The sequence below is a fragment of the Wasmannia auropunctata genome, unplaced genomic scaffold, assembly GCF_000956235.1.
Source record: "Wasmannia auropunctata unplaced genomic scaffold, wasmannia.A_1.0 LD336069.1, whole genome shotgun sequence".
Classification (NCBI taxonomy): domain Eukaryota; kingdom Metazoa; phylum Arthropoda; class Insecta; order Hymenoptera; family Formicidae; genus Wasmannia; species Wasmannia auropunctata.
The window spans coordinates 1294054-1313157 of record NW_012026821.1 but is presented as its reverse complement, the minus strand read 5'-3'; the positions used below and the strand labels follow the sequence as shown (position 1 = coordinate 1313157).

The following is a 19104-nucleotide window of genomic DNA, read 5'->3' as shown; positions in this document are numbered from 1 at the left end:
ATCTGTTAGCGCGGCACGAAATAGACGAGTTATTCGTGCGTAAAGTTTAATGATCCGAGCGGCGCGAGTCGTGAGCGCGGCAAAAAGAGCAAATGCTCGAGCGTTGTTGCAGAGAGAGAGTATCACTCACCTGTCTTCTCCTTGATCTCGCAGAGCACCGAGAAGAGGGCAGGCTTCATCCTGTGGCAGTTGAGGGTGTGTTTTCTGAAAGCAAACCGAACGGATTAGCTCGATTATCGCTGCTCAAAGTCGCACGGAAGGTGATCTTTCGATTTGACGCGACAATCTCTTTCGACAAATTCGGGTCTCTTGACAAGCAAAAAGTCGCTCCTGAATTCGTCGAGAAAGAGAAAAGAATCATTCGACGAAAGAAGGGCAAATCTAGGCACTCTGCATACAAATTACGTAGAAATTACAAGTATCGCCATCGAAATTAACGGCTCGGTGCTAATAAAGGCAATTAACTTAATTCAAGGCCGTATGCTTAATTGAGGACCGCGATATTTAAATGGCCAACGTTTAACGCACATCGCGAAATTACAAGTGCTCTCGCTCTGCGCCCCGCGCGCGCGTAAAATGCTGCACGTATATTCGTGGGAGGCACATCTGGCACTCTTTGTAGCGGCATCAAACACGCGGACAGGTACTTAATATAACTTAACACACATGAGCATAGCCGACGCCAGGTGAACGGAGGAGGGCAAGCCACACACTTTAGTCACGTGTGTGCACAGACGATACAGAGAGTTTAAATACAAGGGGCCTCGGAGAGTTCGGTGCGCATCACTGAACGCTATACGTTCCTATATACAGATAATTCGTTCGTAATTCGCGTGCTCCTCGTCATTTGTTTACTTCGTTCAATCGTAAAAAAAAAGAGAAACGTAGCATCGATCTTCTCGCGGATCGATAGATCTTATCTGGACAAATGCCTCGTGCAGGATCCGACAAATTATCATAAAAAGACAGAGAGGATGTTTACCGGGATATATTCCTTGAGATAAATCAGGCTGATTTAATGCGCTAATGAATAACGCGCGCATAATTAGCTAAATATACACACGAGCGAGTGCCGCAGTTACACAGTGGAAGCGTATTATCACTCGTTGTCATTAATAAGCACGTTGCACGGTTTTATAATACCGTATAATTAACTGCAAAGATTGTGCAAAGTGCTCCACGTGTTCTTTTTAATTTGATATACGAGGATACGAAGGAGAACGAACGCGCGAGATGCGCTTCTTGCGTGACGTTGCGGGAATCGACGAAGAGGAGTATACAATATATACACGCGCGGCGCGGATACACATTGTAATCTATGCGATTTTTAATGTGTTTCCATGAACCGCGGTAACCGGAAAACCCTCCCCGGGGGAGGGGGACCCCGAAATAAAACTGCGCGCACCGTACTTTATCCGCGCGAGCATCGTCTTGCTTTTATGAGAATTTCGTTTACACGGTACTCCTCTCCGCGAGTAACGAATCGACCTCGTAAATCGAAAGTACCATTAAACCTTTAATTCCGCTATTAACGAGCCGTAAACATAATTTTCTACTCCGACGTAACGCTGATAGACCCTACGAACGTTTTAGCGCGAAAGTAAGTCGCGGGCAATTACGAATACGACGCTACCGAACTATAAAATAAGCGATATCGAACGTTAAACGTATAAATGTATATATACAAAGAATGTATTGTGTGTATATATATATATATATATACACAAAGAACAAAATGTGCAACTCTGTTCCGCAAGCGGTCGGAACTGAGAAGAGGCATTCAAGGACGAAAAGGCAGTTGAAAAAAAAAAGAATAGAAAAGTCGGTCCTATTCAACCAGGGCAAAAGATCAAAAGACGCATCTCGCGTGACAAATGCGTTTAAAAAAATGGCGGAGCGCAGGGAAAAGGACATGGGCATGCCATACCTCGCTTGCGCCTCGTCCAGACTCTGATCCGTGATGTTCATGATCTGCTGCAGGATCTCACCGATGTCCTGTTTCCGGGCCTCGACCGTCTGATCGGGGCCTTGCGCCGCGGTGCCGTCGACCGGGCCCATGCTGCCGTAGCCGGCGGTGTTCTGGGCCGCCTGGCCCTGGTTTCCACCCATCAGACCCACACTTGATCCTCCGTGTTGCAGCATCCTGCCAGTCTCATCCATCAACCGGATGCCCTCGTCGCTACCTTCACTCCCGACGGTGGTTGATCAGCCGGCCACCGTGTTTGCGTGCTTCACGTACCGTGTCCGCGTCGACGACGTGTGTATTATATATATAATATGCGTGTGCACGCGTGGCGTGTGCCGCCTTGCGTTTCTCCTTTTTTTTTTATCTTATATCCGCTACGTCGCGGCGCCCAGAACGACCGACGGAGCGCACTCGTCGTGTCGCACCACTACGCACGTAACGCACCTACGCGTTTATACTCGTATACCAGGTGTCGCGGAAAAACGCGTAACAAAACTCTTGAACAGATCCGGCCTCCGCGAACTGTCGCGGCCACCTAATTGTCTTCGTCGGATGATGCCGCTGGCCGGATGTTGATGATGCACGTGCTTTCTCTCTCTCGTTGCTCCTCTCTCCCGTGGATCTCCGTGCCTCAATCGTCGCTCTCGTAGAAGGCGCGCGCTGCACACTTGCAAAAATATATTTTCTCTCTCTCTCTCTCTCCCACCTTCTCCCTTTTATCTCCGTCGTTACAAATACCTCGTGACTTGAGTACGCGCCGATCCCTGACTCGCGCAACGATCCCCGAAACGCGCGGCTCCGAAACGACTTTTGGAGGTTATGCCAACGCCGCGGTCTTTGTCCTTCTGCGTGTCGCACGGCGGCTTTAACTCCGCTCCGTTTCTCTCGTCGGACGTTCCTGTCTCCTTCTCCCTCCGTCGCTCCCGAGCGTCTCTCGCTCGCTCCCGCGCCACAGCACACGCTTTACCTTCCCGCACGGCGATGCGCTTCTATCCTCGTTCGTTCGTTCGTTGCGTTTCCTCCGTGCCACTCCGCTCCGGTGATCCGCACTCGCGCTTCTTAATTATCGACTTCTAAAATCTGGTATACACAATATAGGGCAAAAGTTGAGAATTGGGTGCCTCCGGCGGCTCTAACATTGACGGATTGTCGGGTTTTACGTATACGCGGTTATGTCGAGACGGTCGGCGTCGCGCCCGGACCGCACTCCTCCCCTCGACGAATCTCCACTATATGTATATATATCTATATATATATAATATCTTTCTTCTTTCTCTCTCTCTCTCACTCTCGTGATGGTTCTACGACTCCTGCTCGCTATGGCTGAAGATCGGCGTCGTTCTCCGAGCCATCCGCGCCACGAACGTCGCACACGAAGCTCTCCACCTTACAAGGATACTGCGACGACGGCGACGGCGACGACGACGACGACGCGCGCGGACCGACCGTTTCCGTCGCTCTTCTCACTGTCCTCGGTCGCTCGAGCGACTGCTACGCGGTTCGCGGGTGTACGTGCGCGTCCGTGCTGTGCCTTCGAGTATATGCGTGCGGTACGCCAATCGGCGGCCATAGCAGCCGCCGCGGCCAATCAGAGCGTCCCATGCATCTGCCTCCCGCACCGGCCGCCGCGACGCGATCCCTCTTCCTTCCTCACGCTCGCGACGATCCGTCGTTCGTCCGCGTGCGCATCCACCTTATTTACGGTCGCCCGACGCTCACGCGCTCACCAGTAGCCCGTAGTCGCGATCAACATAACCTCCTCCACTGGCTGGCGTGCGAACGACGTTCTTCGAGACAAACGACGAGTCTTCCCAGCTGCCGTCCGAAGGAACGCGTCGTTCTCTCGCCTCCGACACAATCGCGCGTCTCCGTCGCCAGCACTTCACCCAGGCGCAAACTCCGCCCACTATCTCTCTCTCCCTCCGTGGCGGTCGTTCCGTTCTTTTTGCGCGCGCGACGTATTCCCGGCGCCGAGGGGCCTTTCGCCTGTGCGACACGTCGTTCGAGACTGGCTTGTCGAGCTGGACGAATCCGCGGACACTCGCGAAACGCACGATAACGCGGGTTTTTCGCGCGAAAATCCGCCGTTGTGAACGAGAGAGAGTAAGCTCGTGCGCGGCGCGAGAGAGTCGTAAATTACGAGGCGCGCTAGTGCGCAGTCTCCCCACGCGCAAAATGGCCGCTCACCGGTGGCGACCATACTGGGGAAGCGGGAAACGTAAATCAAACGTGCGGTGTGGCGTGGCGCATACCACCGAGGCCGGTTTTTGAACCCGCGCGGTTCCGAGTATAACAACCGCGCGCGGATTATCCGTAACAGACTCTTCCGCCATACGGAGGATCGGATTAAATTTACAAAAATATTAATGCGATATATTATTCGAATCGCATCCAACTAGAAAATTGTTTGCTTTTAATTTTTAGAACGATCGTGTCATCGGGTAATTAAGATTTATCGAACTTAAATGATATTTGTAAAATGATAAATATATTGATTTATAAATGTACTTATAAATTAAAACTGCTGAAATTTTTTTAAATTAAATATAAAGTGTTTAAACTTCTGTTATTTATTAACTTTTTAAATCACGTACTTATCAATTGTAATTAATAAAAGACGAGAGCCACTGTAATTCATTAAGAAAACAAAGTATTGTATTCTATCACGTATTTATCAAATGTTAGTATCAAATAATACTAGATACGTTTCAAAATGTGCTGATAATGCTGAAAATTTATAATTTAAGACCATTGCAATCATAAGGCCATATAAGCAAATCGATCAATTACAATGAAAATTGCGGATCTTAAAATGCACCACTGTGATTGGTCGATTACGGTCTTAAGCCTATTCTAAAATAGCTGTAGGTCGTAAGAAATTAACCAATCACAGTCGATTCTTCTCATATTCTTCTCATGTTCGACTGTGATTGGTCAATTTTTTTACGGCTCCCTACACCATATCCACTGTAGACGGTCCTTTAGTCCTGAAAATCTCCTAATATTTGCACTTAAAATGAAATAAATATATATTCGGACGTTGGAGAGAGAGAGAAAAAGAAAGACAATGAGTGCAAAAAGTGTTGAAACAACGCGACAGATTTATGATTTAGGATGCCTTCCATTTAGCGACACAAATCGACCAATGATATTTGTCTCGATCTGTATTCACCTATGTCGCTAAATGGAAGACACTCTTAATTTCGAGAATTCTGCAGTGAGATGAGATCATTCATTTCATACGTCTATGATTATTGATTTCTTCGTCTGCAGAATGGTGAGGGTCCTTCCTTACTCCTTAACCGTTCTGTTGGAGTTTAGACTGCTTCTTTCCGACTTCCGAGTATGTATTTTTAATTATATAATATCGTTGAGCATCGTGCGAATAATATCTAAATGTAATGAGCCTTTACATATATAATCTTGCATAAAACACAACAGAGATCTGATTAAGTAGCATATATAATTATGTACTTAGTAGTAGCTAACCAATAATATTTGTAATTATTAGGTTTGCACGTGTATTTGGTACAACACATTTAACAATACATCACATTTAACAGAGGATCATTCGAAAATTTTTACCTTTTGCGACCAAGCGTATCGACTAGAGATATTTCGTTGCGAGAAACATTGTTGGTGAGAGACGAATCAATTTTTTGTTGCATCTCAGATAAGAAAGACTTATTTGTTTACTGAATAAGACAAAAGAGATCATTTTATACTGTAAAATGAAAGAAAAAAGACGTTTTTATGCTAATTTTATTAAAATGATTTTAGGTGAAAGGACTACGTGGTGTAATTATACATACAACATGGAAAGATCTGGAAACTTGGTTGAAACTTAATCTGGATCTATTTGCGATTTATAACGCTAAATCTTAATCTGTAATATATTTGGTAATATATTTGCGCCATTTTTCATAATAACATAGAACTTTTAGTTCTGAAGAAGATTAATTAGCAGCAAAGCTCAGTAGTAGCTTTCTATTCAGTGCAATGGATTTTGAGAAGTATTATAAGACTGAGTCGGATGGAAATTATGCTGTACATTTTGTGAACAAGGACAAACTGTCTTCACAAGAAATTAGAGAAATATTTTCAGCTTATGGGGATGTCCTGAGCATAAACGGCGTTAAAAATGGTGACACAGGATTTAGATTTGTTAAGTATAAAACCTTGCCTGAAATAGAAGAATGTTTTAACGGTTTGAAAGATGGTAGTAAGATAGAGTTACTGCCAGAAAAGAGTAAAATGAATGAATGGATGAATAAGAGAAGTTCAAACCAAGCAGCAAGAATGGGAAATTCATTTAAAAAACCGCTTAACAATGACAGGCAATTCAATTCTGCAAGTTCTAGTTATAACAGAAATTTGTCGAACATTGAAACAAACTTTACTCATATGGGAATTTCTAATGAAAGTAATAGAGCAGATAACTTTTCACATAATAATGAAAATTTTATGAATAATCATAAATCTACTCAAAATATGGTTAAGGACGATGAATCACGTTCATCAGTATTTAATAGAAATTCTTCATTATCTTCAGGACAACGAAGATCTTCTACAGAGAGTAACTCTTTGGATACTCTAGAGTATGAAAAGTATTATAGAGTATGTAAAAAAGACAAGACTTATACTTTACATTTTGCAAACAAGAAAGGACTCGACCTTGATGAAATAAAAGAGTTGTTCTCATCTTATGGAAATGTTGTAGCCGCATTTGTCGGAGGAGATCATGGTGGATTGAGATTCGTAAAGTATAACACACTGGAGGAAACGATCAGATGTATAAAAGCGCTTCAAAATGATGATAAGATAAGCCTGTTGCCACACAAAAATAAAATTGGGAATGAAATGACAGGCACAATATGTGGCAAACAATTTAATTCGTTCTCCAATCATAATGAAACTAATCGACAGGAAAAATTATCAGAAAATGAAGAAAAGCCAATTTGTAATACAAAAACTTCTGATCGGGGTAAATTTGCAGATAGCAACAACTTTTCAGATAATACCTCTCACAGTTCAAGGCAGGATTATAAATCTAATGCATATGATATTAGACATAGAAATACAGATTCACAGATGCTTGATGAAAAATACTTGTCCTCAAGACAACAAAACCCTATTAATAACGAAAATCATAATCAAGTGATGAATAGGAAGCAACAGGAAACTACATTCTATTCAAGTAAGATTGAGGCAGATACCAAAATGGATAGAGATATGCGAAATAGCACACCCAAAATAATGCCGAAGTTGACTTCTGACACAGATGTGAATCTGAAAGAATTTGAGATGTGCGACATCTCATTAAATGAAATTAAGAATTCATCTAAATACTTATTCATTCCAATGCAAGAGATAATTGTTGCTAACATTGATATAAAATATGGCGTACATTACATCTTACATTTGCTTGAGAAATACAGTCCAATTTCATCGACGTTTATGAAGATAAGCTCTATAAATGTACGGTACTGTCGCATCTTGTTTAAGACTCCACAAGACGCGGTAGCTGTCGAAGAAGAATTTGATAATTTTGATTTAGCCGGAAAGAAGCTTGTTGTTTTACGAACATCACGAGTAATAGATGAAACTATAAATTACTATAAATAAAAAATAGTAAATTACTATTTTTTTTCTTTTCGGAAGAATTTTTCTGCCTTATTTTTCTTATAGTTGCTAGACTTGTTATTGGTTGGTTTAGATTTGATAAAAATCACCTTTGATATGGCATGTATGCATAGTTTGATGATAGAACATATTTGTTGATAAATGTATTATTTTATTATACATATTAATTTGACTATGGTAACTTGAAAAATTTGTATTTTTTTAAATGAAATTTTTGATAATGAATCATATGAGTGTTACCCATGTATACAATGTTTTCTTCCCTTGTCTCCTTTCTCTCTTCTTTTTCTTTCACTTAAACATTAAAGAAAGTACATTTGCATTTATATATATTTAAATTAAATCTGTACGTGGCTCTAATCTTAATGTCTTTTCATTTTCGCGTAATGCTATTTCCTACAATTAAAATGTAATGAGAGATCAAATCAGATCAAATATTAAAGAAAGAAAAAATGTAGAGGAATAAAAGAATATATTTTTTTATTCATATTTTATATGACTTTTTATATAAAAGAACACAAGAGATTAGCATTAATTTTACACATAATGTTAAAATTCCGAAACAAATAAAGAAGAATTTTCCTTCTTATTTGCGCAACGTAAAGTAAAAGAACCGACGAAAGATAAAAAAATGATTTTGTTTCAATTTTCAATTTTTGTTTGTAGCAAAATATGAGCATGCTGCATCTATTATCTTCATACTCGAGGTTTGTAGCGCGATTCTGGGTAACCTAACCTATTTCTTTGTTATTTACTTTAAAGTACACGTGAGTTGAGAGAAAAATGCAGTTAACAATGTCGAAAGGATTTAATAAAGAAGAAGCGCGTAAAATGCTTCTGCAAGAGGAACGATTCATTTCGCATGTATTATCTGTAATGCCTCTATCGACACGCGAATTAGGTGAATATATTCATTACAAATATTTCTGAAATTTCAAGGGTTAGATTTTTTTAAGAATAATTAAATAATTGGACATTTCACAATTTTATTTAGATGAAAAAAATTCTACGTCAACGAAGGAAAGAGAGCCTACAACAAAAAAAGGTTACTAGTTTTTTGGTTATTTGAAAACACAAGATAATCGTGCAGAGTTCAGCCTACTAATTAATAAAATTCTATCATATGTATTTTAATATATAGCATACAAGATAGTAATAAAAATTGTTATTTTAACGATAATACTTTTTGTTTTAAGAAAGTCTGCATTTTGCCCGTTTATCAAAGGAAAAACCTCTAATTTCGTGAACTTTATTGCTAATCTTTTCTTTACATCACATTTTCTATTGCAGTGAAGACTTTTACTGTACCAGGCAAGAAAACGAAAAGAGCAGCTTCCTTTAAAGAACTACATGCAAAATTAGAGGAGTTAAAGGGTGTAAAGTTGGATTATAAACAGAAGCTTCTTAAGAAAACTTTGAAAAATAGACTCAAGAAGAAGACGAAAAAAGAAGAGCGTTTGCTACAGAGGAAGCTTGCTAGGGTAGAACAGAATAAAGCTGGTGGTAGTAAAATAAAGACTGAAGATGAGGAGATACCGAAAGTGTCAAAACCAAAGCCAGTTTTCAATTCGGAGGGTAAAATGGTGTTTAGTAAATTTGACTTCTCAGAGATTGGCGTAAAGAAGAAATTACCTAAAAGTCAGAATGACCCTAAAAAGATGTTACAACAACTACAACAGAAAAAGGAAAAATTGAAGCAGTTAGAAGACTTAGGCGATAAGGAACAAGCTGAACACATTAGAGAGAAAGACGCATGGAAATCTGCATTGGCAAAAGCATCTGGTGAAAAAGTATGTACTCACCTTGACTCACATGTTTATTTCATATGAAAGACTATTTTTTTATCGCAGTTGTAAAGCCTAACAAAATATATACTTGATTTTATCTAAATTTTTCTTATAAATTCCTCATATTTTGCATGTTTATCTTTCTTATATTTTCCTTATATTTTACTTGTATTTTGCACATCATCTAATTCTTATATATTCTGAATTTGTCATTGTTGTTTGTTCTTTATATATAAATGTATATACGTAGCTTATATTTTTTAATGCATTTATATTACATTTATTTGACAGATTAAAGATGATTCCGAGCTGCTGAAACGTACTATAAAAAGGAATGAGCAGAAGAAGAAACACAGCTCAAAGAAATGGAATTCCAGGATAGAGAGCGTACAGAAATCTATTCAGGAGAGGCAAGAAAAACGCCGAGAAAATATCATGAAAAGGAAGAAGGAGAAGAAACAGAATAAATTGAAAAAATCAGCGAAGAAAGGACGCGTAATATCCGGAGTTTAGCCGTCGATTAATTACACGTAGCTATAATTTGTATCAAATTTACTCTAAAATTTATGTTACTACGTATACTTGATTATCTAAAACCATTCTATTCATTGATCTGATATAGAAAGACATTCTATCCTGTGTTACATTTGTCTAGCTAGAACAATTGAATTTTTATAAGTGTACATATTGAATGACGTACTTGTGTACAATATCAATCTATATAATACAGCCACAAATAATAACTTTATTCATTTGTAATTTCATTTGTATGTACATTAATTAAAAATCTGTATTTACATCGGTATGTATATCAGTATTGTAGTCCAGCTACTTTTTCTACGGTGACCGGATACATTTTAGATTACATCTATCGTGTAAAAAGCTCCACTCGCAAATATCGCGAGCAAATGGCGTACAAAATTTCACGTCAGTCACAGTCTATGTTGAATTGCGGCATACATACATATACGCAGACATTCGCACAAAAAGATACGATGCTCTACTTTTCGAACATCATTTTGTTGTAAACTTTTTATTTTATTTACTTCTCTCGACAATGTATATTTCGCAGGATCATTATCGCGATATGGTAGTGCTTTGAGTAAGGATGTCCAGCTTCCTTCCGATGCTCCAGCATACTCCAGCATGCTCCACTAAGACATCTATTTTCAGAGAGAGAGAGAGAGAGAGGCCGGTCAGTAAATGATTGGCAGATCTAGGACGAGAGCTTCGACAAAGCCGCCGTCTTCCACCTCCTGCTAGGTGTCTCCTAACGCCGCGGAGACTGCATTAGCGTGCGTCAAAGCCGTCCATAGCGGACTATGATCCACAGGCAACGGCACCGCCAAGGATGGTCGTGGCGATCTGCAAAAATGGAACAGTGCAATCACATCTGCAGAGACACGTTATATATTATGGAGACAACAAATTAATTTTTATTTAATAGATTAATTTTTTTAACAAGTTGCAATCTCGAATGGCGTCCAATATTTTGTTCCTAAACATGTCTGTGTGACGATATTGTAAACAATTTTATTTTGTACACGTGTCATTCCGCGCGGTTTCACTCTAGTCTGTTTCACTTTATTCTTAAATTCCATTCGTCCATTCTTTTATTCTTCACTTTGTACATATAAATTTTAGTCCTCTTTCATTCTATATATTCTATTATACTCTATTATACTTTCTTTTACATGCCGTTGACAAAAATGGTTCACTAACACACGATATTTTGTTGGAAATATACCGTCCATATCCATCGGTTATGGAATTGGACGGATCCGATGAATATTCGTCTAGGCGAGAGCAATAGAAATTACCATGTATCGATATTTTTCATTTGATAAAGAAATCCCGCGCGCGTCAGAAGAATTCTGTGCGATCCATTTTTAGTATACGTACACGCATGTCGAAGTAATTTGACTTGAAAATTACCGCCCTTTCCGATATTTCGACCGTGAACGTAATCACAATTGCGTCGACCAATCAGCGCGCTCGCTACCCGCGCTACGCGCTAGACGAAGAATTGGCAATTTGCGTTGGCAGAAGTGAGAGAACTAGAGAGAAGGGGCACTTCGTCGGAAGGACGCTCGGCGTTTTCTCACGGTTTTCCCGGTCCGCCCGCGGTTTCTCCTCGCGATATCGAATCCGATCGCGTCGCAATTGCCGTCGAATAGCCGATTTTCGAACTAATGAAGCATCGCGCGAATCGTTCGAAGCTCGTACGCGATCGCTGTAATAATGCACGTAGCTCGCGGCCACTCGAGCCGCGCAATTACTCTCGATTGCTCTCGGTACAAAGCTCACACACAGGTAGATATTCCTATTAATATTTATATAATAATCCTATTCTCCTGTCAAAAGAAGAGAAACATCGACTTTATCGCTCTCGTAGAATGAGATGAGGGTGAGAAATAAAAAGTCATCCGGCGATGACTGATTTTTCGGGACATTTATGATGCCGCGGCGATGCCGCGATGGGGCGGGGGGGGGTGGAGGGGGAGGGGAGGGAGAAGGAAGGAAGCGCGTACAGGCGTCGCGTCGGTTCGTGTGAATTTTCTTTATCCGATCGCTTGCGCCTTTTTCGCGAAATATCGAGTCCGATCGCGTTGCAATTGCCATTAAATAGTCACAACAGTTTGATTCTCGTCCCTAATGAAGCATTTGCGAATCGGTCGAAGCTCGCAATTATGCAGTTGGCAATGCAAATTGTTCGCGGCTATTAAGAGTCTCGAACTAAATGCGATCGCTTTCGGCACAATTAAGGCTCACGGGTGAGATAACCTTTTTTGTTTTTTAGTACCACATTCCTGAATCGAAAAAAGAAATGCATCAACACTGGAGCCTTATTGCTTTCGTCGAATAAGTACGGAAGCGATAATGGGAAATAAAAAGTCATTCCGAAAATATTTACTGAAATATGCTGAGGAGGAAAGCGAGTGAGGAGGAGGGGATCGAGGGGAGGGGAAACCTAAAATAATTTTGGCGTCACCATTGTCGCAATTAGGTAGGAGCGTCGTGCAATCAGCGCGTTTCTCCTGCGATTCGTGTAACGCGAATAAATTCAGATTTAGGTAGAAAAGGAGGAGAAAGATAAATGTAGTTTCGCGCGTCGTGTGACGCGCGCTCAGGATATGAGTTTTCGCGAATCTTTATTCAATTATATCGCGTTCTCTTCGAGAAATATCGAGTTGAATTGCACCGCGGATGCCGCTAATTAGAACGGCAGTCCGATATTCGTCGGTCCAATGAATAATCCATGTTTTTTTCGCGAGGCATGTAGTTATACGCGTAGTCATTAGAATTACATAGACGCTATATTATGCGCTTCTCGACTGACGAGAGTGCTTCGGCATAAACACTTGTAGGTGAGATATTCTTTTTATTAATTTTAAAACTGCGCGCTCTTGTGAAAGAAATATCTACTCGAAATTAATTGGAAATTTTTATTACGCGTAAATATAGGAGGTGGAAAATGAGAAATCGTCTGCTACGAAAAATTCTTGGCGCCAGAAAAGGGGGAGAGGAAGAAGTTCTAATTTAACGCCATTATTTAACAATGATATGTTTTAATTATGACTTTTATTTTTGAATTCATGTTTTAATTATAAATGTTTCAATTGTGTTTCAGTTTTCACTGTTGTCCAACTAGCATCGTCTTTTGCGCCTACGACTCATCTAATTCATATAAATAAATCAATTTAGGAAAAGCGAAAACAAAAAGGGGATTGCAAAAGAATAGATAAAAAAAGAAACTATGCAAATTTCGCGTTTTCTTTAAATAATATTGAATACTTTTATTGCATGAATGACAAACGAATAGGCATTCCATACATTTTCGCAGTTTTTTATATCCAATCGTGCGCGTTCTTTGTGAAATATATCGAATTCAATCCAATTGTTGTTATCGCTAATTAACGAGTAATCTGTTTTTTGTCGTTTTAACGAATATTACACATAGTTATTTCTTTTATTAATTTGAAGGAAAACTATATTACGAGAGAAATGTTTCAAATAATTTAAAATTAATTAGAGACTCTCACTGAAATATGAATGAATAATAAGTAGTTATTTTTATGTTTTTACAGCCTTTTTTCCTATCTTACGCGTTCTTTACGGAGAATATCAAATCCGCGTCGTGATTGCTGCTGATTAACGGGCAGCTGATTTCCGTCAACTTAACGACGTGTTAGTGGCTTCGTAGAATGGCGCGTATACTGTTATTAATACGTACAGTTTCCGTTCGCGCGAATTTTTTTATTTAATTATTTTCTCTGCAATCGTTTGTATGTGAAACATTTCTTTTTCATTAATTTTGAAACTGCACTCTTGTAAAGGAAATATTGATTCGAAGTTAGAGATTCGTAATTCGTATAATTAGCGGTATCTTTATGAGAATTTTCGTGAGTGGGATGAGTAATTTTAACGTATCTCATCGTTATTACCTCGACGGTGCCAAAGCCGGATGCTAGTCAGGACTACTTAATTCGAGAGCGGTGCTCTGCTCGGGATCTGAACGCTCCTCGACGACGGTGTCCAGGTCCAGGGATGAAAAAGCTCGAGATCCTCGATCACCTCTTAAGGACACAGTACGTGCCGGTCGATCAATGCCAGCTGCGGGAATGCCGACGACATGTAAGTTACATTATAAAAAAGAATGCTGATATCGTTAACTTTCGTTTGAACACTCGCACTGTCAGTTGCAAGTTTTGACGGTTCGAGAGGCTGTCACTTCAGAATCGAAATTATTTATGATGATTAAAGATGAATGTTTTTAACGCGACGCAAATTAAAATATTTTCCCTCTTTTTATTCGCTTCGTTGGCTTTGCTTGCGATTATCGAAGTTCCAAGAATATCCACCGGGGCGGATATTTGATTTGCCATTATGTCGATTGACAAAGCTTTCGACATCGGAAATTTCTACTCAGATTAACTACGGGAATCTCTAAAATTCGTATAATGGCTAAGCTAATTTACGTACAAACGAATCATGCAAATCTAATGTAGCTTTTTTTCATCTTTTTATTTAAGAATCAAAGAAACGTTGCGGGCGAGCCTATTTTCACAAAATAAAAGTAAAATTGTCCTAATGTGTCGTCTATTTTAATATTTTTAGTAAAATAGTTGCGTACTGAATAAATATTACATCTCATTTTTATTATTATTTTTTATGTTCTAACTTGATTTCTTAATTAAATCTTATGGCATTATACGACAAGCCACACAAGCGCTGGTATATTCTATAAGAAAATACATACTTTTTTTTTAAATGCTAAAGAAATTGCTAATTATCGTAAAAAATATATCCGGGCAAACTTCTAAGAATCGAGCGATGCTATTAACTACATATTTTACCTAAATCCTCTCTCGATGCTGCGTTTGCCAACAAATAAACCTTTCAGTGTGGATTAATTTCGTAGAATAAAATTTTATTCTAAATATACATGCATTCCTTTAATGATATGAAATAAAGGTTAACTTTAAACAAGTAAATTTAGGTAACTAATTTAAGCTTATACTGTGTGTGAAATTTAATCCTCTTTAACGAGAATTAGGGAGGTTCCTGATATAATAATTAATTAAATAGATTTAATCTCTCTCTGTTATTAAAAATTTTTCATTTATTTTCCCCTTGTTTCGGCGCACGTATGAATTATATTTTGATTCACGGGAATAAATTTTAATTACAGAAAGGTATCGAAATGAGAACAAACAGAACAATTAATAATATCACATGTTACGATAATGTATATTCAGGCTATTTTGTGACAAACTTTTAATTGACTTTTTAATTTTTTGTGCAATTTTCTTTTAACAAAAAAAAAAGTGAAATACGGAGAGTTTTAAAATTATAAACAATTATAAAAAGTAATCACTTTTAAATTCCAAGACACGAGTAGATAATAAAATTTTATTTTTCAGTTAAGGTTTAATGAAATATTTAACTGTAATTAATTCAAAAAGTCTTAATCATTAAAATAGTTAATATTAAAAATTATGAAAGAAGATTCGATAAAATTTTTGTTAAAAGAAAATGAGGTTTAAGGTTTCTCAAAGAATCTACATATAAAATTTGTTATGCACATGACGCGTGTATCACATATCTTCCCTTTCTATGTAGAGGTAATATCTCTGAAAACTAATATCCAGTAAAAAAAAGTTGTGATAGAAATTTTAAATTCGTATGTTATATTCATGAGGCATTTATCTTTTGCTTTTCGGCGGACAATCTCTTGTTAGAAGATGAATATTGCAGACGGTAAATTTTATGCCTCGACTACTGTATGCACTAAATAGTGATCCAGAACGATCTATTTATCTGACTACTATCTCATGTTGACTGCGGATTGTCGTAAATTGAGGATTTGTGTGCAGTCACAATGGACACACAATATACCTTATGTTGTGAATCGTCCACGCAGGACCATAAAAAACTTTTTTGTTAGCTGCGGTGGAGACTGTATTAGTAGTATGTGAAGAAATAAATCCGCCTTTCCGCGCTCGAATGCATTGCGTCGGCTTCTAAATTATTTTTTTCTTTTTGCTTTACGCTAGTCGATGTGTACAGAGAGGCACTTTAAAAAGTCTAAAAATTTAGTCGAGAATTTCACGTGTTATTTTTTATTATTTTATCTTTATGATATTACAAAAGATTTTTTTTACCAGCAGGAATACATTATCATCTAGCTTTAAATTACGTTGAGAAATTCTAAAAATGTAGGTATATCGAGTTAAGTTTAGTAATAAAAATAAATTTGCACCAGTTTATGTAATAAAAATTATGAAAAGATATATATTCTGTACATAAGTCTAGATCACATTACGTTTTCATTGCATTTATAAATTTTGCTGATATTTAATGACGCATTATTTGTAAAATGTTATTACGTTATTATGTTATATGCTCAGATAGTTTCATAAATTATTACGCGTTTGTTTACTGAATATATTGTTTGTAATTAAAACAATATCTCCATTAATAAGTGAGAATTTAATGTTCTTTTCTATCAAGCCTTTTGATATCGACGCACACGCACACATCAGACTGTCTATTACAATTCTAAATTAAATTAAATTATTTGTACATCACATGTGATATTATTAATTTGACACGTTATAACATTTATGCGGACGATTTAGAGTGATGATAACGCGAATAAATTAGTTCATCGGGTTACGCAATTGTTTATCGATACTCCCGCAAACAATATGTAAATGGATGATGTTGGGGTATATATTAGCGATGCAAATGCTTTTATTCGAAAACGACGTTTATTGCCGTATATTTGCTGCTATGTACTGGCGGTTCTGTCGCAGCAAAAAGTACCGAATGCTAGATAACAAAAAAACTTTTCGTAAAGTGAATTTTAAATGTAATGTGAATGGAAATGGCGAGATAATAATGCGGTCATCCTCGATGCTTACTCCCGACTACGCGGAATGCACATGCACACACAAAATCGCGACCGGATAAGGTGTCGCACGGTTACGAGAGAAATGGCGCACCGGAGCGCCATATTTTATGCACCGCGTTGCACTCCACGGAAATGGATTATCAATGAACGATGTAAGATCCAATTTTTGATACTACGGCGCGATAGATCCGTTTCATTGCGATATCGCGTTGCCACGATTTCCCGGATAAGAAATTTATTTCCGCTTGTCGTAAAAAATTTAACATAACGGTCTTCGCGACCTTTGCGATTTTAAGAATTCTTTTTGCAGACAAATTTCATAGTATTTTGATATTAGCAAATAATTCGCTACACTTGATTTAGATCCAGAAATAATATTTCATACATCTTCGCGCTTTTTGGGTGCGATTTATAATGTACAGATTATTTTGCGTTGAAAAAAGTGTGACAAGAGTTTAACCGCGAATTTATCGAGTATTCATTTTTGAATAGAATTAATCGGCTATACGCACGTCCACCACAGTTTCAAACTAAAAATATCCACCGGTCATTATTGAATATTTGAATGTTCAGGTCAGAATGCAATCTGCTGTAGAGCTTCTTCTGTCCTCTTTATGTTTAGCCCAATGGTCTCTCGTACGACCGGTATTACCTCTATACGAGTGCATTTATATGCCATTGCAAGAGAATACTTGCGTATTATGCATATATGCTTATATTCAGTCAGTTCGAGAGTCGAAGAAAAAAATGTAGAGAGAGAGAGAGAAAGAGAAAAATAAAAAACAACAAAGTAGCCGCTATTAAAACGAAAAAATAATAGGGAACAAACGCAGTTGCATTTCATTTCTCGTTTCCTCTATAAATCTAATCTAAATTTATGACATCTTCAATAAATGTCACATCGTTATAAACTTATCAAGTTGCACTGTTGCTTATTTCATGAAAACAACAATCAGCAATATATTATTTTATACCATTCAATTTAAAACTGAAATATTTTAGACACGGTATTCATGAATAATTTGAAAACAGACTAAATAATTTCGCGCATACAAGAAGTTCATTATATGTTTAATAATTTTCTCGCGGCTAGTTCGCACATTCTATCCGGTTGGTTGGCATCACATATTTAATTTTGCACGAGTGATTTGGTTTCTATTCAGTGTTTCTATTCACACAGCGGATATCTGTTCCGCGTACGCGCGTGTCCTAGTTTCACTTTTAAACTCGGTGGGTGCTCACCTAGCCGATGAACCGGGCTGAAACGAACGAGGCTCAATGCGCCATGATCCAAATCACAGTTTCTTCGCCGGGCCCGTTCCCTGGCGAGTTTCGCTCTTCTCCGTAGGCAGCAAATTACCATTAACGCTAGCAGCGGAAATCCCAATATGCAAGACACGATGGGTATGATTATGCTCTCCGGCGTAACTGAAAGATGCAAATTAGTCACGTGTTAGATAATTTCGTGAATTAATATCAATCTTGTTTTATTACTATATTACGCGTAGTTCTTCTGCAACACAAACGTTGAACAGTATTTTTCGACGGCAATTTTGCTTGTTTAGCATAAAAGTTTAAAGTATCAACGGTGCGATATTTCGTCGAATGTTTCGTTTTTGTAGAATTATTTTTTTGATAACATCGCAATCATTCACGCAAGCTTCTCAAATTTATTGGATTTATTCAATCAAACAATTGTTGATATGTCAATTTTATTAACTGTTTTAGTCGATAATTGTTACAGAGATTTACTAGATAGATACATGATATAGAAGTATTATTTTATAATATACACGAAAAAGTGATTTTATTTTTATTATCTACGATGTATCTTTGAAGCACGTATGCCATACTAGTTGTTCGTATATTTTAAGATACGAAGCGAATTCTATTATAACAAGACAAAAAGGGTATGCATTTCTCGAAAGTTTGCCAGTTTCATGAAATTTTCAAGCGTGTAATAAGAGCGAAGTTGGTTAGTCGAATCGAATTAGTGGGTATTATAAGACGGGACTCAAGATGGTACTGATTAGACTTTCACAGTCCGCATTTAAAAGAACTTAAATCTCCGACTTTCTCTCAATTACGACAGAGCTGTTCGATTAAAACTTTTTGCGCAACGTGTAATCGTAATGTCGACATTTCTCAATAAAAGCGTCCCAGTTCTTCCAGTTGGATTATAAGCGCTATTTTCTCTGTATATGTAATACATAGAGCTTGATTTAGCTTTACAGTATTATTCTTCCTACACGATGCAAAGGAAAGCCAGGTTCTTTTGAGAACTTTTAATC

The 19104-nt window shown here is 38.1% G+C and overlaps 4 protein-coding genes across 9 annotated transcripts in view; 2 read left to right on the top strand and 2 right to left on the bottom strand.

The window, feature by feature from the left end:
• Window positions 1–4093, bottom strand: part of LOC105450056 (homeobox protein extradenticle) — a 47097-nt gene extending 43004 nt beyond the window's left edge. For all 3 annotated transcript variants that reach the window (XM_011689664.1, XM_011689663.1, XM_011689665.1), the window contains exons 1-2: window positions 1928–4093; window positions 131–204 (exon numbers count right to left, since the gene is read on the bottom strand). In XM_011689664.1, the coding sequence (XP_011687966.1) occupies window positions 131–204; window positions 1928–2160 (307 nt within the window). In that variant the 5' untranslated portion in view covers window positions 2161–4093. The remainder of the gene's footprint in view (window positions 1–130; window positions 205–1927) is intronic.
• Window positions 4094–5200: 1107 nt separating this feature from the next.
• LOC105450055 (probable serine/threonine-protein kinase clkA) lies at window positions 5201–7856 on the top strand. Its single transcript, XM_011689662.1, has 3 exons — window positions 5201–5309; window positions 5478–5605; window positions 5747–7856. The coding sequence occupies exon 3, from the start codon at window positions 5966–5968 to the stop codon at window positions 7589–7591; it is 1626 nt and encodes a 541-aa protein (XP_011687964.1). The 5' UTR covers window positions 5201–5309; window positions 5478–5605; window positions 5747–5965; the 3' UTR covers window positions 7592–7856.
• Window positions 7857–8120: 264 nt separating this feature from the next.
• LOC105450048 (surfeit locus protein 6 homolog) lies at window positions 8121–10144 on the top strand. The gene is made up of 4 exons (XM_011689648.1): window positions 8121–8510; window positions 8604–8654; window positions 8900–9399; window positions 9688–10144. The coding sequence occupies exons 1-4, from the start codon at window positions 8393–8395 to the stop codon at window positions 9907–9909; spliced, it is 891 nt and encodes a 296-aa protein (XP_011687950.1). The 5' UTR covers window positions 8121–8392; the 3' UTR covers window positions 9910–10144.
• Window positions 10119–19104, bottom strand: part of LOC105450049 — a 32870-nt gene continuing 23884 nt past the window's right edge. For 3 of the 4 annotated variants that reach the window (XM_011689651.1, XM_011689649.1, XM_011689650.1), the window contains 4 exons: window positions 18056–18241; window positions 14754–14771; window positions 13842–14010; window positions 10119–10761 (listed from right to left, as the gene is read on the bottom strand). In XM_011689651.1, coding sequence (XP_011687953.1) covers window positions 13865–14010; window positions 14754–14771; window positions 18056–18241 — 350 coding nt within the window. In that variant the 3' untranslated portion in view covers window positions 10119–10761; window positions 13842–13864. The remainder of the gene's footprint in view (window positions 10762–13841; window positions 14011–14753; window positions 14772–18055; window positions 18242–19104) is intronic. The other variant, XM_011689652.1, reaches the window with a different exon arrangement.

Bases quoted from the DNA above. Each gene is read 5' to 3' on its own strand.
- LOC105450055 (XM_011689662.1), top strand. From the start codon at position 5,966: ATGGATTTTGAGAAGTATTATAAGACTGAGTCGGATGGAAATTATGCT.
- LOC105450048 (XM_011689648.1), top strand. From the start codon at position 8,393: ATGCAGTTAACAATGTCGAAAGGATTTAATAAAGAAGAAGCGCGTAAA. The intron at 8,511-8,603 runs GTGAATATATTC...AATTTTATTTAG, and splicing joins TCTATCGACACGCGAATTAG to ATGAAAAAAATTCTACGTCA. The intron at 8,655-8,899 runs GTTACTAGTTTT...TTTCTATTGCAG, and splicing joins AGAGCCTACAACAAAAAAAG to TGAAGACTTTTACTGTACCA.